Here is a 27,537-nt window from a genome sequence, read left to right as displayed (position 1 = left end):
TCTATTGCCTTCTCTGCAGCTCGGCAAAATATGACATGGAATTGCCTGTTCTCTGAACTGTTGGAAGTTCCCTGCAGTTAGCGACAAGTCCTTGTGCCAGCAGCACTGGATGAGAAAGCAGGTGGGTTTTTATACATGGGCATCATGATGCTTGGAACAGTCAGTGTGTCCTCCTACCCTCAGGTTTCCAAGGGCCTGTCACAGCTCCCATTCAGTTTGGGGCAATTACTATCTTGTGGCCTGACATATGGCTCTCAGCTGTGTAAGCAGCAAGTTATTCTTCCAAGGAGCAGGGCTCATTAGGAAGAGTGAAGGAACTGTTTTCTCCCCACAGAACTGTTTTCTCCCACTCCGGTCTTGAAATCTGCAGTTCAAAGGGAGCTGAGGTTGCTTCACATGAGTGGCTCCTACACAAGGAGGAAGAAGGGAGTCAGGCACTTTAGCCACAGCAACCACCCTGAGGTTCTCCCACAGTACAGGTCTACTGCAGCTCTGAGTGCCCATTGCAGCTTGCCTCAATCAGCCAGGCAGAAGGCAGGGTTAAAGCTTTAACCAGTCTTGCCTAGGCTGGGCAATCAACCAGCAGTCTTCACCCGCAGCAACATTCAAGTCCAAGGTTTTGCTCAGGTCTTCAGCATCCTGTTGGTGCATCCCCAGACCCAGCCTCAGTTTGTGACTCAGAGCGGAAAGAGAAGTAAAAGGTGCCATTCAGTCTCTGCATGAGATAGCTCTGTAGGAATTGCATTACTCCACAAAGAAGTCTCTGTAACTGACTAAAAAATGACATTGTTGCATATTTCAAATCTTTTTATTGCCTCTGGCTGTTAAAGGCTGAGAATGCTGCAGTCATTCCTTCTGCTAAACACGAACTCTTCCAAATAGATAAGAGAGTGACACTTCCATTCCATCCTTCAAAAAGGTAGGAGCAGTTGCTTCGATGCAAGTAGAAAACAGAACGTAAAACAATGAGACAGAAATTAAGATACAGAAAGGAGGCGTGGAAAATGGATTGAAGTCACCCCAGAAGAAGAAATAGCAGCCTTCCTATGCCACAAGTACAACCCCTACTGTTTAGGTCCTTAATGCAAACAGCCTTCGTGCACTCTGAAACAGAACTGCTTTACTGATTGCATTAATCAAGAAATCATCTGTCAATGCAGGGCATTAATGGAAATACTGCTGTGTAAATATGGATTAAGCATCCCACCACACTACAAGGAGGACGGGAACATGCAGCAGCATTAACTACAAATGAACTATGCATTCTTGCAAGTCATCTAAAAGACAAAACAAAAGGGCCTGGCCGAACGATGGCTGCAAAGGAACCTTGCGCAGAGACAGCCATTCAGAACCATTTCAAAGGTTTGATCCACAAAACAGACGTCTGCAATTGTGACAACTGCTATTTGCAAATGAAAAATCTTCACAAAATACAGGAGGCCATAAGATATCTTTCCATTTCCTTATTTCAAGAGTGTCAAACAAGGAGATCCAAAAGCCTTTGCCACTGGTAAGGCCTGGTCCAGCAAGATCTGAGGGGCCAAATTAGGTTTCTGCAAAGCTGTGTCACTACATCCTAATTTAGTGTAAGAAAACTAACAATAGCCTTCACAGATAACGGAAGGCCTAGCAGATAAGCAGATACATGTGTATGTGGGTGAGCAGTACTCTTTCTGTCGGCCACCACTACAGACTGCCACTGCACAGTGACTCTGAGCATCACCAATGTGAAACAACCTTACAATTTATACCTTAAAAACCCACTGCTACTCTTCAAGACCTTTACCAAGAAGGCATGCGTTGCAGATTGAGAATCCAGCTGAGACTAGAAGAAAAAAAATAGAAAATGGATTTTACAGCTGGAAACAAAGGGGAAATTCTCACATAGTCCCTTGTATTTTTTTGCAAGTACCTAAAGAAAACAATAGACAGGCAACAGAAATAGGTAGTTTGTTGAAAACCTCGTCTGTCAGGGACTCATCTGCATACCTGCAGGCAGACAGGGCACTTGGGAGAAGGTTTTTCAAGCCTCAGATACCCCTGTGGAGCAGGATGCCTCTAGGGCCGCCAGGTCTGACCAGAGCAGCTTACTTGAAGACACTCTTGAAGTCGCTCTCTGCCCCTTGAGCAAGGCTCAGTGCTGTCCTTCCAGGACACTTCCCAGAATTGTAAACATTACACTGCTCCCATAAAGCCCGTATGCAAACAGTCGCTGTCACTGGTATGATCAATGAGTTGTCCTCAAAGACAGGTACAATCTCAGGCAAACTGTTTATGGCTGCTGTGCTACAATACTGCTCCTGTGTAAGAACTCTGCACTGCTAAAGACTTTTAAGTGCCTTGTGCCCACAGTTTAAACACTAGAGTTCAAGAAACAGAGTAAGTGGAGAATCCAAATAATAGCACAGAAATTATCAGAGGTAAAATTAAATAGCTTGTAAGAAAAGAGTTGCATAATTTGACAATTTAGTCTAGAGTGAAACAAAATGTGCTAACAGCACAATATACATGTACTTGAGAAACTGATACAAGAGAAAAAGATCACCTCTGTGCTCATTGCAAAAAAAAAAAAAAAGTGATTAGACATTACAGCAGGCATTAGGAAAATATTTCCAACAGTAAGGACACCTAAACACCAGGATAAACCATCAGAAACGACCCTCCTTTCAGATCAGAATATGATCTGTCAAGATCCTCTGCAGCCCTCCTGATGATTTTTTGATACGCTGTCAATTGAGGAGCCACGTTTCCCACCACCACCAGGCAGCACGCCTTCCCATGGCACAAATGCTGAACAACCTGGGAACTGGAAAAATAACAGAACTGTCAAACTTTTTCTCCCTATATTTAGGTACAAACAAGCTCCTTTACTATGTATCAGTCTGCCTCCTGCTAAAGTCAGCCAAAAAACTATAAAGTTGGCCATGCATTCAGCTACATATGGAGAACTTTACCCCTATCAGTCCTGCTATCTCCAATGTTTGTTTCATTTTCAATCCACAGGCCTATTCCTACCAAAGCCCAGGGTCTTTGTCCCTCCCGTGCACTTACTCAGCGCCAGACTGCTATTGCAAAAGAGTTTTGTTGCAGAGGCATCAGCACCGAGCTGGGAAAGCACAGGGCCTCCAGGCTCTCCCTGCCCCCCAGAGAGCACAACACATGTTCAGACAACTGGCATCCCCGACATGAGAGGGAGGGACAAATGGCAAAAGCGCTGATTGATGGTATCGCTGCAATCAAGGAGGAAGAGTCAGAGCAAACACTGCATTCTGAAGAATGGAATGAGACCAAGGTAGAGAGAGAATAGTTAACAAAGGGTCAGCTGCACGCCAAGCCAGAGCGACCTACAGAAAGCAAAGAAAAAGGAGGTTTATTTCTCACCTGTGTGGCAGCAAAGTGGTGAAACCACATGGGGGATTTACAGGTATTTTCTCCTTGTGGCTCTTCTGTGAGAGACCAAAAATAACTAAACAACTTAATTTATGTGAAAAATCTGCTGCGCTCCTACACGCCTTTGGTCTGTAAAGCCTCACCGCAAAAGGCATGGGTTGGTCATGCAACTTTCCAGGTGAAGGAAATTGAGCTCAGACGTGTCTCCAAGTAGAAGAGGACCCTTGAATTCTGTATCCTCAGTTCCTGCTCTTAGACCCACAGCTGGCTCTCCAGATCACAGGTGGTCCACGTGGACCTAGCAAGCCGTCCACCTGAGGTCCACAGAAATGCCAACACGGTGTCTCAGTGAAAAGTCTGACAGAAAGTGCACGTGCAGGTATGCAAGAAAATCTGGGACTGTTCTTAGTTCTCTGCTCCAAGTGGCCTTAGACTGTACTCCCTATTGCATTCCCATCCGTACAGTGGAGGAAGAAGAGGTTATCACCTGCTGGCATTTCAGAAACAAGTGAAAACTATGAAGATCTCTCTGTCTTTATTCATATCCTACTGGTAAGTAGAAGTACGACTTAACATTAACGTCATTTAGTATACCCTGACCTGTAAAATATGACAGCTATAGCATGCAAGAGAAACTTACAGAATGCATAGAAAAAAACTTTTTTGCCACAGAAAACTGACAATGCCATTGATACCCCTGATGTTTCGCTGCTGTACACCAGCTGAGTCTTTCCTCCTTCTAAGCCTAAAGATGAAGGAATGTTTTCAGAGCTTTCTTTGCTTTCTTTTGCTTTTCTGTTTTCCATTTTGTTTCACTTTCTACCTCCAGACCATTTTCTTCACATTCTCTTAGTATCTAGCGCAAAAGAACTTTCTCACCTGCTTGCATTTCAGCCTTTAGTAGCTCTTTTTGCAAAGCACAATCTGAAAACAAAACTCCTACCAACAGAACTGCCATCCCAATACAAGAGTCATAACGCAAACTCCTAAAAACTAACAAGCATTTATGCTTTGCTTATGTTCTTCGCACTCTACAACCACAAGGGCTACAAAACTTGCCCTTTAAAATGAAAGCCACAATCTTCCTCAATTTACAAGTATCAGGAACCAAGCTTTTAAGAAAAGCATCCCATGCTGTTAAGACTCAACAGCAGAAAGTCTTGATCATAGGCAATCATAATAATTGGATGTAGGTGAGCACATCTCAGTAACTGAAAGTACCAAACAGCAAAGCTAATTTAGATCTCTTCCAAACAAATTTCCATCTCCTTCCTCTCCTGAACTGCTGTTTTAGCCGCCTCATAGCAGAGGAACGGCATCACCCAAACCATATGGTTCACCTTCCAGAATTAGAGTTTATCTGGGTCTACTGAGGGTGAAACTCGCAGAGAACAGAGCAAGACAGGAAACCACACCTCACAGATGAGACAAATGGTCTGTTTGCTGCTCTGAGTACCGGAGCCCTAATCTTGGATGCAAACATGATTGTGAAATATGAAGAAAAAAATAAGAGGCCTGTGATGCTTATCATATTTCGGTATGGGTGGAGTGCAAAATCCAGAGATACTAGATCAATTACAACCACAAAGCAAACAAGAAAAGGGAGCATAACAAATATTTTGAGACGGTAGGATGTGGGTTAATTTATCTGATGGCACGTGTCCTAACGTAATATTTATACAACAGATAAGATGGAAGAAGACTTCTAATCTTCATATAAAAATATAGGATGCCATAATATTCAAACCTAAAAATAGTCCTGGTACAATTAGTTATCCAACCTGATACCTGTCTGATAAGGACAGCTCAACTTTCATGCTGTTCTCATGCCTGCACTGAGCATGCAGCAACTGCTTAAACTAAAACTACATCCTGGCATCCTGATATTAAAATTTACACATTGGTGGTTTGTCTTTGGAGAGATGAAAGAGCCATATCTGCATATGATGCAGAGCACAATTTGGTTGTATATACTTGCAATTACCTGACCAAGTTGTGGGAGCTGCACGTGCAGCTTACAGCCAAGTGTTCAGTGAAATTAAAGGACTGCGGAAAAAAGTAAGTGCGTATACACCAAAATACCTATAACTGCAACCTACTATATTGGATAATTACTGTTACTACACTTTCACATGCAATTAATATGATTACATCTCCAAACTGCTAAGCCAAACCTCTAAATGCTGACATCTAATTGTTGCACACCACTTTAGAACAATGGTCAGTGAATGTGCATGAAATTACTCAGGGCTCCTGCGCCTCCTCACTTGAAAAATGGTCTTTAATCACCACAACACCAATATCACAGATTTGACTGTAATTCTGTGGAACGACTACATAGCATTCAAACAAGCCACAACCTTTCTTTTCTCAAGGAATTTTGCAGAGACTTTTTTCTACAGCACAGGCAAGAACAGATACCTAGAGAACAACAAGTAAGCTTAGGGGGTGCAGAGTGCCAACATTATGCCTCAGTACCCAAAGGCTCTACTGTCAGCCACAAATTCATGTCAACCTTGGTATGCTAGCAAAATTATATGTCACCAGACAGATGCTTTAACATTTATCAGACTGGTCATCAAAGTAAATCACCGCCTGTTTTAGTTCTGTCACATAAAACTGAAATATTTACAAGATCACGTATAACATGTAAACATTTCTGCATAAATTGCACTGTTAAAAGAGGTTGCGGGGAGGCAAAGGATTAATTGAATGTTGAAGTCTGGAGACTGAAAATGCTTATGGCTTATGATCTCAGCAGAGACTTACAACAGAACTATTTGCCCTGTTCTCTTTGAAGTTTATCTTACTCCATCAGTAACTTTTAGTCAAGTTCCATTAGCTTCAGACAATTTTCCACTTTGTTTCTCATTTGATCAGTAGTTCTTTAATGACGTTGGCAGCAGTATGTTTTCATCCATTCCCTGTAGTTCTCCCTGCTGCTTTAAAAATTGGTCCATATAATGGGGCTTTATAAAGAAAGTTAGCACACATCCATATAACTACATTATCTATTAATATTCATGATTTCCACAGTACTTCTTCAAGCAGGATTCTGTATTTTGCAACATCACACCTGCCTAGTAAAATGGCAGATAAGACAGGACACAATACAGCCTGTGCATATTTATAATTGAGTAACTCCAGATCATTAGCTGAGTGCTGGTAGAAAACAGTTTGCTCTTTCTCTGTATGGTGCCTCTTCATTTTGAGGCTCAATCTAGGAAAAGTAAGTCTATCAAAATCCTATGATACGCATGAGTATCTTATCTGTACCCTACTAACATTTAATATGGAATCTAGGCACTCTAATTAAATAGCTATAACTCTTGGAACTCATCACCTCATCTTGCAAGATCTGGAGCAAACCACAGTAAAAAGCTATGAGGTTTCGTTCTCTCCACAGTTCTGGTACTTAATACTGCAATGGGACTTTGGGACTCACAGGTGTAACAGGAACTGACCAGGAAAAAACTGACCAGAACTGCTTCCTGTGCCCCCAAATCAAACCTACTGGATTGAATAAAACAGTTAAGCTGTAGTGATGTGGGACAGCTAAGTTAACATTGCAGATACAACTCCTTTTGTGAGAATCACTAGAGGTACAAAATAACAGGTTCTAGACACTACATTATTTAAATAGGCAAATACCTGGAGCATTTTTATTAATGTTTTTACTTCTGAGCACAAAACCAATAGCAAGATGTTTTTCCTGGTAACTTACAGTTTTTCTTGTGAGAAAAAGAGAACTTGACGTGCTGTAACTTTCATGATACCCTCTTTACGAATCCATAGAAGCAAAAATAAAGACAATTTTCTACACAAGGCAAACAAAATAAAGATTGAGTCCCTTTGTTTCCGGGGAAACTACTTTCCCTATAGCTTGGAGGAGGGCTGGGGGGAGGGGAAGATTTCTAAGAATACGAAAAAGATAAAAGGAAACCTTTCCTTTAACATGGTCACATGCTAGTCTTCAAAAAAGGACAAAAATACTCTTAGTTGTTTTGCAAATCCATAGCATCAAATACTTAAGAGATTCTTTTACATTACTAGGGAACACATGGAAGCTTCTGTTAGCAAGCAACCTCAGGGCTGTGAATAAACCCATAGAATTTAGTTGTTTGCTTTTTAAAACATTGTTTATTGAGAATACTTACTGAGAACTGCAGCTTCAACAGCAAATATTTAACAAGGAGCACAAACTCCCTCAGGTAACCTTTTTCTAAAGCACAACTGTCCCATCTAACTTATGGAAAACTCATTCTGATGACTGAAAGATGCGAGATTTAGCCTTCCTTTATTTATCAAAGTGATTAAAGTTACTGAAGCAAAGGAATCTGCACCCCTCCTGTCTCAGCGCATGTTCAACAGGAGCTAGTTTCCATAGGATTTGGGAACTGCAGCCTTTTCTCCACTGCTGCCAAGAAATTCCTTCTATAGCTTATGGAAAAATAATTAATTTCAGTACAATTCACACTGAAGAAAAAAAACAACACATTAATATCACACAACCACGTTTGAGTGTTAACTGGGTACCATACCCCAGAAAGTAGAAGAGTTTATGTTTATTTTGCACTGGGTAAGTGATGCTCACATGGAACATGAGACAGTAATAAAGAGACCCATGGGGCAAAAGCAACAGTTCCTACACAGTCACATCTGAACACTCAGAAAAAAGCTAATGGGAGTAAAGTGGACTTAATTGGTGAAGCCCACGCAGATTTGAGAATACCAAATCCCAGAGTTACTTGTTAGAAGGTACTAAGTTAGGGCCTTCCACCAAATTCATGCAGAAAATATTTCTCACTCCAAATTTTGTTTTTAAAAATATCTTCCCACTACTGCTCCATTCACCCTTACGCACTGCAGTAGGCCCTCATTCTCCTTTCCTTGGTGCTAAAACCATTCAGCTGCCTGAATGCAGTTGTATAGAGACTCAGCCCATAAGAACTAGGTCAATGATTTAAGGAACTTGTTGTTATTTAGGACAGCAGAGGAACATTCAATACATGCTTCAAGTTAAGTCTATGTGTGAACGCTGCTCTAAACCAAGGCCTAGAGATAGGAAAGATCCCATCCCTCAGTGCTTTATTCAAACATAATTACCAAAACAGAAACTCCACAGGGGAGTAAAGCCACGCTATCAGAACCAGCCCCCAAGATAATTCTACCGCCAATCTCCGGCGGGTAGCTACTAACAAAGTGGCTGTGAAGGGCTCTGGCTGCAGCAAGCCATCCTGAGAAGGCAGCCAAGCATACTCCATCAGTATCTTCTACTGCCATTACCTAAGGCACATTACTCACCGCTGCTCCCACGAAAACTGCCAAGTTAACAAATATAAATAAATAAAAGACTGTTATGTTCTGTTTCAATATATGAGAATCCCATTAGTTAATATTGCAAATGTATTTAGCTGCAGGAACTGAAGCTAAAAAACACATGCAGCATGAATCTGCATTCCAGCCTGCAGCTCACAAAATCGCAAATTCAGTACTTAGGACAGAGGAATTTTCTGAGTTTTATTATGATTATTATTTTGTTTTGTCTATAGGGTGGGGCATTTTGCAACTCACAGCTATTTTAGGAATCTCCTTACAGTGAGACAGAATCCTCGTTTTAAATGAAGATAACTGACACTTTAATTGGAAGCTTTCTGAAATTACAGACTTTGTCTTCAACTATTTGAGAGAGAAAAGGAGGATTTAAGCAGAGACTAGTTCTTAAAGCAACCGCTTCCCTTTCATTTATCTTTTCGCTAGACAGTTTGCCACTTGGGTGACTCTGAACAACGCTGAAGACAAACCGAATTTAAACAATAAACAAAAAAAAATTTCCTGGAAAGATGAGTCAGAAAGGGTCCAGGGTCTAAGCCATTTAGATGAAATCAGGGTTTAGTACTTATCTAGCAAAACACCAGAAAGAATTTCTGCCCTGACCAATCTTTTGGAAATCTCTGCAGAGACTTCCCTTGCTTTGATTCCTGATCTCTGTGTGATCATATAGTTTATTCTTCTTCTTTTTGATGGCATATCTGTTATCTAGTAACTTTTACTGCGGGCTCTTCGAGTTATTTGCAGGACTGTGGTGGTATGCTGATGAATTCCACATCTAGAGCCTACGTAGGGAAAAGGAAACATCCTGATGGAGTTTTACTTCTGAACCACTCCGTTCGGAGGGCGGGTATAATTGTCTCCACATGCACAGACGCACCCGGCCCAATCCCTTATTTGTGTTTACCCGTAAAGCAAAATATATTTATATATATAGCATTTATTTACAAATAACAGCCAACGGGCAAGGATAGAGCTCGCGGCTGGGTGGAACAGCAACTTCCGAACAACAACAAAAGGGGGGAGGCACTCAGCGAGGCGCACTCGCTCCCGGAGCGGTCCCTGTCACCTCGCGGGGCACCCGCGTGCTTCCCCGGGGCTGCAGGGGCGACACAGCCGGTCCTTCGCCGCCCCGGCTGGTTTTTTTTTCCTCGCCGGAGGCCCAAACGCCGCCGTTGGCGGCCCCCTCACGCAGCGGGGGCATCCCCCGCCCTCTGCGGCTCGAAGAGCAGAAATTTCCCCGGCCGGAGCGGGCCTGCCCCCCTCACGCTTCGCCCCGCCGCAGGGACGCGGCACGCAGCCCCCGGCCCGCCCCGGGAGGAGCCGAGCCCCTGAGGGGGGCTTTGTCCCCCCGCTGCTCACCGACTGCAGGAACCGGAGGGTCCCCACGTAGTCCCGCTCGGTGCTGAGGATCTCGTTGAGGACACAGAGACGGAGGCGCAGCTGGCGGTCGGTGTCTTTGGGGCAGCCGGCGGGCTCCGCCGCGCCGGGATGAGGAGGAGGAGGAGGAGGAAGAGGAGGAGGAGAAGGAGAAGGCGGCTCCATGGTGGTGGTGGTGGCGGCGGGGCGAGACGTTCCGCTTCCCCGCTGCTCGCCTCAAGAGCCCCCCATAGCCCCGCGGTGTCCGGAGAGCCCCGGGAACGGCACCCCCTTGGCCGCCCCCCTCAGCCCTGCCTCACCCGCGGGCGGAGGCGCTACAGGAGCCGGGTGCTGAGGGGAGCCCGGCTGCGGGACATGCCGGGGGAACAGCGGCGCGGCGGGCGCTCGGCGGCCGAGGCGGCGCTGAATGAGGAGAGGAAGGGAAGCCCCGGCGGCGGGGGGGTGCGGGGGAGCGGGAGGCGGGCGAGGAAGGCGGGACGGGGCGGGAGGAGGCGGCGGAGCCCGGCCCCTGGAGGCCCGGACCGGGCAGCGGCCGGCCGGGGGCGGCTGAGGGGAGAGCGGCGGGGGGCGAGGGCGGGAGGGATGGGGCGGCCCTGACGGGTAGCGCGCACGGCGGGAACGCGGCCTCACCGCGCTCCCTCAGTCCGCTCCGCCCTCAGGTCGCTCACACCCGAACTCCCTCACACACCACATGCCCTGTGCTCCCTACATCCACTCATCCCTCGGTCCACTTACAGCCGAGCTCCCTCACATGCAAAGTGCCCCGCGCTCCCGCAGTCCACTCACCCCTCACAGCCACACTCCCTCACACACCACACGACCCGCTCTCCCTCAGTCCGTTTGCCCCTCACACCCAACACACGGCCCCCACAAACACCACATTCACACAACATACGCAGACACTGAACTCAGGCACCCCACACCGCAGTAACACAACACACAGCCATGTGCCCCATTTCCACGCACAGCCACACACAGCAGATGCCCACACACAGACCTCACAGCCCATGGCCTGCTGCGAGCAGACGTACACCAGGACAGGCACACTCACACAGAAACTCACATATACTCACAGAAACAGGCACAAATGCACGCACCTCTGAAAGTGGAGATGTACACACAGCTTCACTGGGGCAGAAATTCACCACAGGCACTTGCATGCACAGAGAAATGCACCCAAATCTCCATACCTCCCTCTTCTGAGATGTACTGAGGGGCAGGCACACAAACACAGTGGTCTGGCACATACATGTAGAAATGCATTCAGAAATGCATACACAGAAAGTACACAAATATGCAGAAGTAAGGGGTCACACATCTACACCAATGAAGAACATATGCAAGAAATGTCAGTGTTTCTCTGATGTGAATCAGAAATATTATGGTTTTAGTTGGCTATAACTGCTCATGCAAAGTGGGTGCGAAGCACGAGGGCAGAGGTGAACTGAGTAAATTTCACAGAACAGTAAACGGAGCCCTGTAAATCACCGCTGGTCCCACTGATTTCCAGAAAGCTAACGTGATTCATACCAGTGGAGATTCACTCAAATATCTTCAATGCACCATAGAAAAGCTGCCAGGCTTTCTTCATGGTACTAATAAATATTTATTTCCTTTGAATTAAGAAGAAAAATGTTTCAAGAGAAAATTAAAAAAATGTTAATAATGTGAACTTTTAAGTGGCACAACTGCAGGGACAGATCTCATCTATTACCTTAAACATGAACATAAGTAATGTAATGAAACATCATCTTCCCCAGGCTAACACAAAATACCTCTTTTGGTATTTCAACTTAACAGTGACATTTTTCTGTCTTGGTGGGTCTCTTTTATCCTAAGCATTAAGTTTTCTATTTAGGAGAAAATGACGGCAGTCCAACACACAATTGTCATCTTTAATTCTGATTTGAGCTTCATGGATATCATATTACGTGACGTGAAAAAATAGCTCTTCAGTCAAGGTATAGTGGCAGCAGGCTGTATGTCTGCTTCATAAAGAAATATTGAAGATGTTTTTAGACCTAGATGTGGAAATTTTCTGAATCAAGTAATATTGATATGTTAGCTTGTCAGATCTCATTACGATGTAGCTTTGGGTCAAGGTACACAAGTCACACCTTTGCAAACATGATTCTCATGATACGTTGCAATATCACTCAAGTTCTGAAGCCTTATCAATGAGAAATGTTGTCTTCACTCCAAGTCAGTCAGAAACCCGATTGCTCGGAATGGGAAGAAAAATGTGGGAAAGCTCATGCATCCATAATTGCAGAAAATCAGAGGGAAAAGCACTGGGGGAAAGGGAATAGCAGGAGATAATTCTGGGTTTTGCACAGATCTGAGCTGCATGGAGGGGCGCTACAGGAAATGGAAGAGCGCCACAGACAAGGCCTTAGACAAGGACAAAGAAGCAAGACTACAGAACAGGTAAGATTAAACTCTAAATTTGCTGTTTTTCCTTCAAGTTAATTATTACCATTTGTTTTCTTCTGCGAGTTACTACATTTTCATTTATTTAGTTAGTGTGTTTCTAGTTGCTGTCTTTTTAAAAATCAAATGATATTTCTGTGTGGGACAAGTGACAAGACTCTCATTTAAAACATCCTGATGGTTTAAATAACAACATTCTCTGTTTGGAAAAATCAGCATCCCCAAAGCTACGCCCCCGCCCTGTGGCTGAATGAGAAAGCTGACAGTTTGAAAGTTTTGATTTGTTAACTCTAGATCCTGTTTTTGCCTCAGAAGTACCATAATAGTTTCATTTCCTCAGCAAATGCTGAGACAGGAGACCATCACAGGGAATCAGTGGGACGCTCTCTGAGCAATGCTTGAACTACTGTGTAGCGTGCATACCTTTTTGTTTACGTTGTGTGTGAGATACGTTCACAATTTCTAACTTTATTGTTAATATTAAAAGCATTACTATGTAAGGTATTTTAAAAAGGATGCTACTTCTGACTGGAAATATTAAAATATTAAGAAAGAAGATTACATTAAAATTAAAGAGAGAATCTTCGCTCTTTTTTTGAAATGGTATTCTTTTAGCTGTAGAAAATATTTTTGATACTGTAGAAAAATATTTTTGGTGCTGTAAAGAGTTTTGTTTTGTTAGTTACTGTTTATTTTATTTCTTTCCAAATTATCTCAAATATACACAGAGAGTCCTTACTTCAGACTGGATGATTTGTTAGTTGCTAGCATGGCTTTTAATTTTAAAGACAAAAATCTGTAATTTGCCAGCCAGCTCTTTTATTTTTAAAGGGATGTTGTATATTAACTGAACACAGCTTAAGCTGAATTTTTGCCTCCTAGCTTGTTGTTTTTTTTTTTCTCTTTTTTTTTTTTTAAATTATTTTAAAAAAGGAAGTAGTTTACAACTACTGTTCAGTTTTGAAGAGAAATTTTGCTGCCAATATTTTTTCAAGTGAGCACTTCAAAAGCAAACAAAAAAAATGCTGCTACTTTGTAAAACAATCAGGGAGTCAATTATCAGGAGAGTGACATATCAATTACCATGAAATTCACCATCTTTCATGACGATGTAATTAATTTACATGTGCTTGTTAGTTGTTTGGAGCTTTTATGTTTGTACATTGTCTACCACAGTAAAACCAAGGTGTTAAGGCCTCTACATGGTATTACAATACCAAAAAAATAATTATCAACTATGTGTTTGTCTCCGTACTGGTTGTGTTCCTTATTATAGGAGAAAATATTATTCACTCTTGGCCTTGTGAAGGCCATGCTGAAGGTTCTGGGAAGGCTGCTGTAGAATAAGACTTAGAAATCCAGAGTGATTGTAGAATTTGTTAATTTAAACTGAGATTAGACTCTTTAGCAGGGAAGATCCAGTAATGTACCTACCTGCCTATTCCCAACTGTTTTGTTTTTTTGTTTGTTTCCTTCTTCTTCTCCTTTAACCATTATTATTCCATTCTGAAAGGCGTATCTCTCTATTAGTCTTCCCAAAAGTGTATTTGAAATTTGCTGGAGTTAATAGGTTTTTGCTAACATTAGGAAATTTTGAATCCAATCCCCATTTCCGACTTAACAAAGAATAGTCACTTATGCTTAGTTTCAAAGTGGCTTGATGACAAAGGCAGCTGTTCAGTGCATTACACATTCTGCATTGTATATGTGTACACATTGTATATATGATCTATATGAATCGATCCTATTAAATAATTTATTTATTTATTGTGGTGCTGAATAAACTCCAGTCTCACATGCTTTGATTTATGAAGACGTTTATACTGCTTTTGAGTAGAATTTGGTACGCCACACTTTCATACTTCATTAAGCCTTTCTGTGGTGAACAGTGTCTGGATGACAAAGAGTCTAGGGTACAATGTACATCTAAGGGACAATATATGTGATCATTACTTTCCTGTATGGATCTCCACTGGGTCTTTTTGTGTGTGTTCTTATTGTTGTGATAAAGGAGGTGCTGGATTATAGGTTCCTGTATGCTGCTGTACAAGTTGGTTGTATGGACCTCTTGGTGAAAATGGGTCTCAAACAGTCCACATATGGCAAGCTAACTTTAAGAGAAGCTTAAAGCTGGAAGTGAGCTTTGTGTGGAACTGTGTATTAGCTGGTATGGACTAAATAAAGGCAGGCATCACAGAGCTGTTAGCTCACATGAGTGCAGTTATACTGTTTCCAGATCTGTTACATGATGTCTGTCTACAGGGCACCCTAAATTTACCAGCCCAGTTCAGCATTAACTCACCCACAGCCCATTTCACTGAGTGGTATAGAAATACCGAAGGTGTACACGTGAAATCCATAGGTCAGTAGAAGTTTGGTTCCCCCAAACAATTTCAGCACTCAGGCGCTGTATATGACATACCTGGCTTAAGGTAGTGTGAGGATTTGTGAGGATTTATGGTTTAGCGAAGGACTTGTTAGTGTTAGGTCAGAGGTTGGACTAGGTGATCTTGAAGGCGTCTTCCAACCTAGACGATTCTGTGATTCTGTGATTTCCTGAGCCTAGAGGTTGTGCCTGGACCATTGCTTTTAATAGTCACTCGTGGACCTATTCCATGATGAATTCTGCTAAAGCCTTTCACACACATTTAAACTATTGGCTTTTCCAGGACTCTTTAGTTAGCGATTTCCAGTATTCAATCGGCTCCACGTTTCATGATGTGCTCTATAAAAATAATTTAAAAATCCCTTTTGCTTCAGACTTGGCAATTTGCCTGTGTACACCTTAACTTTAGTATTGTGAGAAATAGAGCTTGACCACTGGTCCCTTCTCCTTCTACTCTCCATTTAAGATTTTGTAGACCTTTAGGATATTCGCCTTCAGTGGTTTCTACATCAAGTTAAAATACCCTGATCTGTTAGTCTCTTGTCATATGGAAGCCATTTCATATGGTTGATCACCTTTACTGCCCTCCTCTCTACTTATAGTAGTCCTACTATACCCTTTTAGAGGTGGTAGTAATGGATTTCTGCAATGCATTAAAGTCGTGTGTGCACTAGGGATTTGTTCGGTGGTACCATGGTGTTCAGTGTATTATTTCTATATAGGTTCTAAAATGCTGCTTGCTTTTATGGCTGCTACTGAGCAGAGAACAAGCCCTGACTCCAGGTACTGTTTACTGAATGGCAGTAGCTAATTTAAAACCTGATATTGTATCTGTAGATATGCAGAGTAATTCTAGAAACTTAAGTCAAAATAATGTAGTGAATGGAGATTTCCACCAGTGTAATTGAAATCAGATCCTGGCCTGTGTATAGTGGACATGAATCACCTTTCACCTACCCCTATATATTTCATCGCAGCTCACTGGTTTCACTAAAGCCACTGCTGATTTATTCTAGCTAAGAATTAATCTCTTTGATTTCTACAAATGATTTATCTTTGAGCAAGATATATAAACATAGCTTGCAGTGAGCTTCACAGAAATAATTTCTCAGGTTCTCACTCTCCAGGAGCCTAAACTGCCGGTGGAGCATTTGCACTTCCTTTTTTACAATCAGCATAAAAATAATTTTTGGAAGAAAAACGCTCAGGTAACTTGTCTGTAGAACGACATAGGACAAATATAGAGAGGCTTAGAGTGAGCTTGAAGAACAAAGGAACTGAATTGCTAGGCAGGGCTGGGTGGAATTCTCTTTGATTAGAGGATAATATTGTACACATTCAGTCAAACTCTGAAAGCACTTAATTAGACTCACAGTGTGTGGCAGAAGAAGTTAAGTATTATTACGTCCATTTGAAAATGGAGTAACTGAGATACAGACAGCTGAAGTGGCTTGCCCAAGAACACAGTGTCAATACGTGCAAACCCAGAATGCAGGAATTCGCAGTTCCTGTCTTTGACTTACGGAACACACTCAAAGGGGCCCCCACAATGTCACACGAGTTTCCAGTCAGCTATTTACATTTTAACCATGCTGTTGTTCAGGTCACTTCAGCGTGTGATGAGACAGCACTGCCTGAAGCCTGTGCTTCTCCTTGGAGTCCTCAAGTACCTTATTATTTCATAACTAATATCCCAAAGAAAACCAAGAGTCAACAACTTAATGACAAAAAGGATTTGGGATTTGAGAGGAAGGAAGGATATGCTTAAATTTTGACATAGAATCTATACAGAACATTTTGTAAAATGTTGTATTACTGTTACATGTAGCAGAGAGACAGCACAATGAGAATGGACAGTTGTTTCCATCATAAGGTTAGGTGACATGGACAAAATTTTTGGAACATATTCCTGGTATTGAACACACTAGTTAATTGGAAATACAGCCTATTGCCTTTTCATTGGCATCGGTGAGGATTTGTGTCAAATCCTAAATGCATAGTATTGAGAAGCATGTCTTATTTCAAACATGCTGTAATCAATGTAGAATTCTATAATTCTATAATCAAGTCAAGAAATCCAATTTTTGAAGACATACTGGAAGGGAGTTGTATTTGTCATTATTCACTTCTCTGATAATCTTTTCTTTCCACTGTCTGATTTACCTCTTTTATCATATTTTCCCTCTTTGGCTCTTCCTCAATCATACCCACCTAGTTAAAACTAATCACGTACTAAAAAGTGCATAATTAGATTTTCATGACGCTCTTTCCTGACATAATTTTGGATTATGTAATTAAAGGTTCTCATTGGGCTCTTGAACTGAGAGAAGATTTTGGTTTAATTAATCAAAAGGTCTTGCTCAAATCAGGGTATTTTTAAGCAGTTTAGTGTTTAACTAATGTACAACAAGCATTTTTATTTTTCCTGACTTATAGAATGTTATGTGATACGTTCTTTACTCTCTAAAGTCAACAATATAGAAACATTATCTTGACATCAAGCTTAGCTCTTTTTAGGTAAAGCACTAGAATTAGGAACCAGAAACAGCGGTACATCAAACTTCACTGTGATTGAACTAAGACAAGTTTTGTATTTCACTAACTGGAAGTTCACCAGATGATGAAATGGTCAATTAAAATGGAGTTGTTCCACATGATTTTTTTTCCTCTATGAAACCATTAAAATAAATTTGCCTTTTTTTTTTTTTCCTGTTAAATTAATATTCTTATGAAATTTGTTGTTTTGAGCAGTACTAAGAGAGGCTGCTGGACGTTTTGCAGATAGTATTGGAAAAAAGTATTTGCCCTGAGCTAACATAACCAAGTAAAAGGCACTTTTTGTATTTTATTCACTGTAAGTATATGAAGTGATAATAATAATAATAATAATAATAACAATAATAATAATATGAATGATAGTGCTTGTTTTTGTTTATGAATTGCTTCTTCCTAAACGCATTTGTGTCTTGTTGTTATCAACCACCAGTATATCCTATGGGAAAAGCCACCTGCCTTTTGGTCAGCACAACCAATGTGAATTAAAAAAAAAAAATAAAGAACAGGTGGAGGCTAGTATTATGCAGCAACTTCTAAAGTTGTACTGTTTACATAATTAAAGGCAGAAAAAAAGGTCTCCCTCATGCAACAGAGATTTTGAGACAAAAGAATGTTTTATTAGATAAACAAACTACAAGCTATCCATCTGTTTATTCTTTTCTTCCATTCCAGTCTCTCTCTGTTTTTTCCCATGTGCCTCAGTGCTTTTGAAGATGCAGATCCTGATTTTGGGGGCTAGGGATTGGCAATAGCTCAGCAATCTGTCGTCCACTTGCTTTCAGCTGCAACAAGTGCTTAAGATGCTTGTTGAGAATGAATGGATCATTCACATGTTTATGTTCAGATCACACGTAAGTGATTGACTAAATTGGGGCCTATTTCCAGCGTTGGTGTAAGGGAAAGGAGCAAAACCTCATGTAATGTGGTGCTGCGTCAGCTGCTGCTTTGATATTCAGTGCTTCAAGTGTATTTAAGCAGAGCTGTAATTTTTATTTTTTGTCTACACCAGCAATTTAGTGCAGTAATAATTATTTCTTTTAAATATGGAGAGATTTCAGTAATAAGCATTTGTGAAATAATATGTGAACCCTTCACCACTAAATATTGAGAACAAAAGAGGTCCGCGCTTGATAAACCAAAGATCTTTCTCTAAGGGTGGACTCAACCAGTTAGACATCAGATTAGCACAAAATAGATAGCTTTGTCATAATACCTAAGTTTGCATTTGCAGTCTCCCTGGACAACTTGTATTAATGGTAAAACTCTCTATATGGTTATCGTGCATGTATTTTATACCTACAGGGCTGAATTCACGTAATTAGGAAAAATTTACTTCTATATGCAGCTCAGGCTGTGGTTTCGTTATTGGACATAAGCCCATCTACCCTTTTTCCCCTTTCTCCATTGCTGCATGTTTTCACCACCTCCTTTGTGACACTGTGGTGAACAGGATCAGGATCAGCTGATGCAGCTGAAAATTAACCAGAAGGCAAAAAAACAAAAGCTCCTTTTTTCAGACAGATTTATTCCCTGACTGGCTCAGTGTGCAACCCCTAAGAGCTGCTGCTGGCATGAGAGGAGACCTAAGGTCTTGTGGTAAGGGCAAGGCTGAGAGAAGGATGGGACTGCCTCCTTTGGCAGCAACTCACATGCAGATCAGTTGAAAGCCATTTGTGAAACTATAGCCTTACATGCATCAATGCTGGATGCAGTCCATGAAATTATAACCACTTCTATAAGGTCAGTGCATGGGCTGTGAGCTCACAGCGTAGGCGTAGAAAGACATTCTGGGAAAACATCACCAAGCTCTAACAGAATACTAATTGACTACAGCAGTCCCATCGGAGAATGGGAATCAGACTTTTTTTTTTTTGCCTTATTGATATTATCATAAAGAGCTTTTTTTTTTTCCTCTTGCTGATTTTCTACAGAAACATTAAAAATACGAGTAGCAATAAAAATGCCATTAAACTGACAGTATCACTCGTGAAATCACAGAACACTTTAATTTGAATTACAGTGTAAATGCTGTAACATCATACATAGCAGGAAGCCAGTGACAGCAGACTACAGTTAGGATGAGGCCAATATGCTTTGCCACAGAAGATGAAACAATGTAAACACTACTGGCCCAGAACACAGCACACAGAGTGTCTTAGACTGACGATGGAAGGGAACAGGGCAGATGTGTTTTTCTTGAAGCTTCTCTTAACAACCAAATTGCATTAACAATAGCAAAAATGTCAGTTATGGTCCCTTTGCTTTCCGAAGTTCAGCACTTTCAAGAAATCTTCATTTTGGATAAAAATTTGGCCAATTAAGTCAAAATGTAAAAAATCCAAAGCTTTTCAAAATGCTCAGCTGGAGAAGTGAAGAAAAGTTCTTTGTTAGAACTGAAGAAAAACATCGCCATGTAGACACAGCTCTATGGAAAGGAAAAAAAAATAGTTACTTTGAATTAGATGTATATAATGTGCTGCAGAATACTTATTTATTTATTTGTTTAAGAAAAAAAATACCAAAGTGTAAGGTGTTTGTCTTTGGCATGTATGAGATTGAGATTTTATAGCTCTTAGATGCACCCTGGTGTTGGGTGACTGTAAAGTATAAATTCTATACAGGGTTTTCTTTTCTTTTCTAAGGGTGTTCACTTGAACTACATTGTGCAGCCCTTTTTACACATTTACACCCACTGTTGATCTTCATAATGTCTTACTATGCAAACAGTTCCAAGCCATGAGAAAGACCTCCACGATTCAGACTTTTCTGAAAGTCTTTGCTTAGTTCAGACAGCAGCCCCAAGCCCTGATAGTCCCTGGAGAAGGAGAAAAATGCCTCTTCTGCTTGCTTTCACCCAGGCACAAGGAGACAGTGCCTCTTAAGGAGTGTGTAGACAAAGCTCTATCTTCTGAATGGCTGGTACTTTGGGGATGACATGCACTAGAGCTGAATTTCCATTCCTCAAGGACCAAAATCCTGGGGCAGAAGTCAGTTTTGTGTACATGAAGTTTAGGCTTAGGCCAGATTCCTGTTTGGTATGCATCAGGTTACAGCAACGTACTAAGCTTGGGCAAGGTAATTACATAGATAGTTACACTGAATTCATTGACATTACCCACGTGCATAAGGGTGGTGGGGCTGGCTTTAGTAAATCTGAGTCTCCACATTTCATTTGAATGACCTGTGATATGTTAATTATTTTTCCATTCCACCAGCTGAACAAATTACAGAATGATTTCGGTTTCAAATTGAGCATGCTTCCTAATAACACCAGATCAGAAATTTACATCTTCCCTCTTCTGTGTCAGTACAACATACTGCAGCTACGTTTTTGCATAGGAAGTTTCCTTAAAATGGTAGCGGGGATCTAAGTAATAAAGTACGGGATAAAACTACAGTACTAAAATACTTTTTTTTTTTTTTTTTTTTAATTAAGAAAATTGTAATAACCAACATGATGAGACAGAGGTGTTCAAGAAGGATGAGCAGTGAAAAGGTTTGCAGTGACAACATGGAAAAATCATTTCACACTTTATAAACTGAACCACTCCAGAGGAGACAGAAAGAAATGGTCCTATTCTCCTAATTTCTCCCCACACGCTTCCTTAATTTTTTTCAGAAACTAAAGTGTTTCTTCTGTTCCATAGTATTTAGCCTCATAAAGTATTTGGGAAACACTGAAAGAATAAAGAAAATGAATGTTAAGTAAAGTAAGTGTGACTGGAGAGCTCACTAGAGCTTCTGTTGTGTTGCTTATGTTAATGCTGGCCCAGTGGGCAGAAGATACAAGAGATGAAACCAGAATAAAGCTCCTTTTGTCTAAATGAAGATTCTTCTAATGAATACCTAACAGCAAATAAAGAATTAATTACTATAGTAATGAGCAGAGAGAGGAAGCCTTTCCTGCTGTGAGGAAAGGAAACAAGTTTTCTTAAATGTGAATCACGGAGCGAAGGAACTGTCTTGAACTGGGCTTATGAAAAACATGAAGAGTTCTGAACATACATGAGTAAAATCTGTACTGTATGGTAAAAACCAGGGACATTTCTTGATTCTGTTGACTCTGTTAAGTTTCTTGCAAGAAATTATGCGATATAAAGATCAGCAGAAAGGTCAGAGCATATCATATGGCAGATTAGCTCCTGATGCTACTAATAGCTCTCCTTGTGGCTGAATTCATCTCACTAGTAAGGAAAATGAGGGCTGTTGTACAGATGTGGATTAGAGGAGCAATTGCTAAAATCCTATGAGTCTGCAAACACTGTTAACTCCTTTTAGTGTAAGACATTCTGACTGACTTTCGTTGCATTATAACCAGGATCTTCCTGATTCCTGCATAGTGTTTATTTCCTATTTACCGAATACATGTTTCTGTCAACAATATCTGAACAGTTACACTATTATCTAAGCGAAAATCAAAATAAAATGTAAAATAGGTTTTTCTGTGCACAATATAGGATGTGTAACAAGTCAGTCCTATAGCATTTAGATACATGCAAATCTAACAAGTGCTTGTGTGGCAAGTAAAGTCTCATTATCACCTCTCAGACAGGAAAAAATTGCAAGTGAGTGATTATCCAGCCCTGGGTCTTCCACCTCTCTGACACTTCAGGGTTTGGGAGCTATTCGATTTCATTTGCATCTTTCCACTCAATTAGACTTCTCACTCTGCAGTCAAAAACAGTGATTTTCCCCATCTGCTCTCTCACTGTTTGCTATATATATAGATTTAGTAAATACACTTCTTGTTTTTTTGTGGTTTTTTTTTTTTTTAAAGACAAGTTGTTTCTAATGTTTCTCTATATTTTAGTAATTGTAAGCTTTTCTGACATAGACATTGTTCTAAAGACTTGAAAATGACAATAGTCTCAAATTTTCAAGCTTGAGTATGTTAAGCTTCTTAAAGTGATCATTTTTAGGGCTGCTACACACCAGAAGCACACTGATGTCAGTCAGAGGGAGCACTGAATGCACAGCACAGGTAAAATAAGCCATGTTCATGAAGATAATCATATCTGGATAGACAAATACTTAAAATCTTATCTTCAGGTTCTCTTGCACCTCTGGTTGTCTAAACCCTGTTATGTTCCTAACAGATGCCATTATTGTTACAAATTATTTAATAATATGACAGTGAACAGAGCCTGCAGTTTGGGATCAAAGTGTCTTTAGCTGTTTCTGTATTGCACATCTGAAGATACAGTTTACAGTACTGAGTCATGTGAGTCTCATATTGTACATGTACCTTGCAGGTAGCAGGTGACTACTGATTTCACAAAGCAGACCCTTTTGCCAGGACAACTAAAATAAAAATAAAACACACACACACACCAAAAAAACCTCTCTCTAATATGTTTTGTTATAGAAATGTGGGATTTTAACAAAATTATTCTGTGTGAGAAGTGTCTGCTTTCTTTGGACGTGTTGCTGTTCCTTTGAAATGCTGAAAACATGAAAAATGCAAATTTGGGATTTAGCCAATGTGTTAGTTTTACAGCTTTTTTACAAGAAAGTCCAAGTTCTCCTGTGAAAGTGACAGCTGAAAATCTGATGTGTCCTGTTGGCTTCACAAGGAAAGCAGAATTTAATTTCCATTGACTTAGAATTGTATAAATCTCAAATATTCTATATATGACTATTATCCTTTGTAAATTAATTCAGGGTTAAATATCAAGGTAAAAGGTAAACTGTCAGCACCACACAGTAATACCGATGTTAGTTTCTAACATCATTCCTAGTTCCTAGGTCTTTATTGCTGGAAGAGCATCATTGCATTAGTGAAGCACTGTATGTGGACTAATTACAGAAAGAGCTGATCTAATTTGTCTGGCACAGCACTGTGTACATACAGCTATACTGCTCCTCCTGTCAAATGCTCGTATTTTCTTATCATGACATTAGCTGGTGCTGTTCAGATATTTTCTCAGAGTCCTTCCCTCAAATTACAGATCTGACCTGGGTAGGAATGGGAGTTCAGTGTAAGGCGCATGGCAGGAAGCTGGCCCGAAAGATGCAGAAGGTCTGAGATCTGGATTTGAAGGAGACTGTGGGCATAAGAGGGAGAGAATTGTATTTAAACCTCATGATGAAGTACCTTGCTAATACCACCTGAATTGTCATATAAATAACCACTCAATAATTTGTTTTATTAATCCTCCAGTTACCTCAATTGTACTGTTAGCAATAGGAGAACTCTTTACCAGACTGGATTTATTGATTTTAGGGCATGCAGCATTGGAAAAAAAATGTAGAGAGCTGAGACAGTGAATCAAATGTGGAGTCCCTTGGGAGATCCACTAGTACATTACTGGACAGCAGAGAAACAAGCTAGAAGCCAAGCAGAATAAATAGAATCATTCCCTCTGGAAATGGTTAAAAATGGGCAGCAGAAGGGAAAAGATCTATAGGAAGTCTCTGCTAATGCTGGACTGGGAACTGAGCTACTGTACAGGTAGTGCTGTTTTCCCAAGATTTTTTTCTGTCCATTCTGCATCTTTCTTAGGGTGAGGTTTCCTTCCTAACATAAAATATATAGCAATATGCCAGTGGGGGAAGTGCTGTGAGGTTAGCCCTGTCAATCAGTGAGGAGCACCTGGCCCCTGGGCAGACATCCAGAGATGCTTCTTGCCAAGGAAGTAGCTTATACAAACTGTGAACTGTGTCCACCTGTTAGGCATTGTATGCACTTGATTTATGTCTTGTACTACAGACATATTTGCTACAACTAGCTCTTTACATCAATTTAATGGTAATTCTTGTAATTGGCACTGATTCACACATACATGCAGATACATGTATTCCTTTCCTATTTATCTGCCTTCTGCTCTGTTTGAAAGGCTTCCTTTCCTTGTATGCCTCTAACCATAAGAACACATCATCCAGTTATGTACGCAGCACAGTGCCATATTCAATAGTAATGTTGAACTACTCTGTTTCTTTTAAATTAGCCAAAGAACTCTAATTTTCCCCTCAGAAAATCAGCTAATGTGGTCTTAAAATATTTTTAAAAAGTTCTAAGAATGATGCCAAACGCATTATTCTTCCACTGCAGTTGCCAACTCACTTCAGTATGATGAGAGCACTGTTTGCCAAGTGTATCCAACTTGACATCAGGACTATGAGTCTTGGGAGATTAAGACATTATATTTAAATCACAGTCATGTGTCAGAAAGCCCAGGTGCATTTGGTGCTCAGGTGAAAGCAGCCCGCAGTGAAGCAGTGTTCATGTAGACTATTTTGTGTGTGTGTGATACATTGAGCAGTTAGAAACTTATCAGGAGGGCAAAAGGGATTCATTAATACAATGCAAAATCATCAACCAAAAGCATCCCTAAACATGAAAAGGGCAGAGCTCTTAGTCTCTACCACTGTTATCACATTGGTGGCAATTCTTTCTTTGACAGGCCAACCCTACGGCTCCATTTTGACATTTTAGCTTTTAATTTTTGAGACTGTAAAACAGAGATACTGCATTCATGTGCAAATATTTGTATATCTATCATATTCACAGTGCTCTTACTAGCAGCTTAATTATCTGCTTGGTAGCTATTAAGTTTTAGAATGCATGTTGTTTCTTCCCTTTTGGGGGTTCCTAAATATTTGTTTGTAAAGAAGACTGATGTGCTGCTCTCCATGTCCTACTTGTTCTGAAGTTTGGTACATGTTAACTGTGGGAATCATAGCATTGTCCTATCTGTCCTGGTAATTTATAGAAGACATGTGTTTCCTGTTTTCTCATCAAAGTACGGAGATGTTCGTAGAATGGTGGAAAAAGAGTGTGTGATCACTTTTTATGAGATCTCTGGATGAGATCATTCTAATTCAATCTTGCTAGTCAGGGCTATTTTGAGTGACATTCTGGTTAGAAAAAAGAAAAAAGAAAAAAAAAAACATAAATTCTATGCTCAGTTTCACATATCCTGTCATGGATGGTATGCCACTGCCGCTTCAGGAGAATAACCATGTTCTGTGAAAGCATTTCTTTAATTTTGAAGTGGAAGCATAGATTTGGGGATTGAAGAGAAAATCTTCAAAAAGTGAATCGTTATGATCAGAAGGCTAGTAGAGAATATACCCATTTTAAATTCTGTAAAATCTTGTGCCTTTTAAGGTAATCTGATGTTTTGGGGGATCTGTATTTTTGCCTCACAAATGCTTGGATTTCATACCATACAAAGTTCACAAGGCTGCCAGGTTTGATCTCATCTTAGAAGAGTACCTTCTTCAGCTACTACAGTAATCTTACTGGGACTTGTTGACTCAACCTCACTTTAGCACAGAAAGCAAAAGCCTAGGACATATTTAATATTTGTCTTTGTATATTATGCTAAAATTTGGTATATATTACAATATTAGAATACAAAAGAAATTCTGATCCCATTTTCTGCTTTCTGTATCTTCAAATGAACCAACTTGCCATCATCCGACTGGAGCTGTGGGTTGTTCTGCACATAAATTACAGGTATGTGTCAGAGGAGGGGTCACACAAGAGACCTCATCTGTTCTTTGTTGCCTTCCTTAATCTAGAGTAAAGAACTCTGTGGACTCAACACATCAGTGTGGGGTTGTGGTAAATGGAAAACACACCCAAGCCACTAAGGGCTGAAATGGATAATCTTGTAGGCTGGGCATTTACCTATAGGGATGAGCCATAATCAGTCATCCAAGCCATGTTATCAACAATTTTTGAGGTTTCAGCTAAAATATAAGCCAGATGTAAACCAGCCGAGCCAATAAAATTGTTTGGCACAAACCTCTCTCACATTCTGCCTCATTCTGAACTCTCTCCATGGTTGAACAGCACTTCAGAGTGCGTTCTGTTCCAGCAGAGCCTAGAAATGGTCGTATTGGGCTGAGGCAAACTCACATTACATGTCAGCAGCTTCTTATTGACTCAAGAGCAGCTGTATTGCTAGCTGTAGTTCTCTTTGGCTAACTGGATTGCTAGCAAAATATCAGAGAAAAAATGAATTTGTGGGAACGCTTGTGAGATCCCCAGAAAACTTCTGCTTTCTCAGCTTCTGAATGCAAGCCATAAAATTACAGGGGATTTCACTGCTTATGAAACCAGTGTGCACAGTATTTTCTTGTAAATACAGATCTCTTTCTCCTCTGACCTTACAGTTCTGTGAGTAAGTAACACCATGACCTGACTTACGGCCTCTACACAGAGTTAATGCACCCATCGCTTCTGAAAGTCAGGTTACTCAAAGTCTTTCCCATCAGACTGACCATACTGAAGTGCATAATTCAATAAACTTTTTGCCTCCAAATTCTTCGGTTGTATTTTGGCTTTGTTTGAATTAGCTGTTGCAGAAATGAATTAATACCCCTCTTTTGATTATTTTTAATCTCTTTCTCCTTCTGCTTTTTATTATTTTTAGTAAAATGTTACTTAACCATTTGTCTATACTAAACATATTTCTAAATTCCCAGGGCTGCATTTTAATATAGCAAGCATTTGAAAACATTGCAAGCATTTGAAATTTCCTTTAAAGATGACACATAAAACACTATCAATACTTATTGGTCTGAAAAAGGCCAAAAGTTAAGTGCCTGTCTTTTACTATCAGATCAAATATCACTTTATGTACGAGTTGTTAAAACTTCAAGAAACAAGAACACCTATGGTACTGTATGCTAAGAATAAAGCAGTGCTTACCATGCAGGAGTTTATATAATTTACTGTAAGAAAGCAAATGTGTTACACAGGTTAAAGGATCACAATTTTTATTACATCTGTAATTAGAAGCAGAATCTGTTTTTGTTGTTGTGTATTTCTCTAGTGCCTGGCGTGGATTGCAGAGTATTTTGGTAAATAGTTACAACTTACTTTTTTTTTTTTTTTTTTTTTTTCCCCAAGTCACAGTCTTTGTACTGTTCTCCAAGCAAGAGAGAGGCATTTGGTTCAGGTTTGACTCCCCCGTGCCATTTGGTTAGCAAATGTGTCACAAGTACCCAGGGACAGCAAATTTTGATGATTTACATGTGCCACCTCCATAACTGTGTATGAAAATCAGAAATATACCCTTTGGAAAACCTTGTCTTTCTTCATACATGCTGAC

The 27,537-nt window shown here is 40.5% G+C and overlaps 1 protein-coding gene and 1 long non-coding RNA gene across 3 annotated transcripts in view; one reads left to right on the top strand and one right to left on the bottom strand.

Annotated features, from left to right (window-relative positions):
• Positions 1-10,682, bottom strand: part of PREX1 (phosphatidylinositol-3,4,5-trisphosphate dependent Rac exchange factor 1) — a 176,956-nt gene extending 166,274 nt beyond the window's left edge. For both annotated transcript variants that reach the window (XM_027473200.3, XM_027473201.3), the window contains exon 1: positions 10,084-10,682. In XM_027473200.3, coding sequence (XP_027329001.1) covers positions 10,084-10,266 — 183 coding nt within the window. In that variant the 5' untranslated portion in view covers positions 10,267-10,682. The remainder of the gene's footprint in view (positions 1-10,083) is intronic.
• Positions 10,683-11,166: 484 nt separating this feature from the next.
• On the top strand, positions 11,167-27,318 carry LOC139999240 (uncharacterized). Its single transcript, XR_011804569.1, has 3 exons — positions 11,167-12,528; positions 18,146-18,324; positions 20,910-27,318. It is a non-coding gene; the product is annotated as an uncharacterized lncRNA (long non-coding RNA).
• Positions 27,319-27,537: the final 219 nt, after the last annotated feature.

Source organism: Anas platyrhynchos, chromosome 21 (assembly GCF_047663525.1).
Source record: "Anas platyrhynchos isolate ZD024472 breed Pekin duck chromosome 21, IASCAAS_PekinDuck_T2T, whole genome shotgun sequence".
Classification (NCBI taxonomy): Eukaryota; Metazoa; Chordata; class Aves; order Anseriformes; family Anatidae; genus Anas; species Anas platyrhynchos.
Note: the sequence above shows the minus strand (reverse complement) of the source record. Positions and strands in the feature narration are given on the sequence as shown.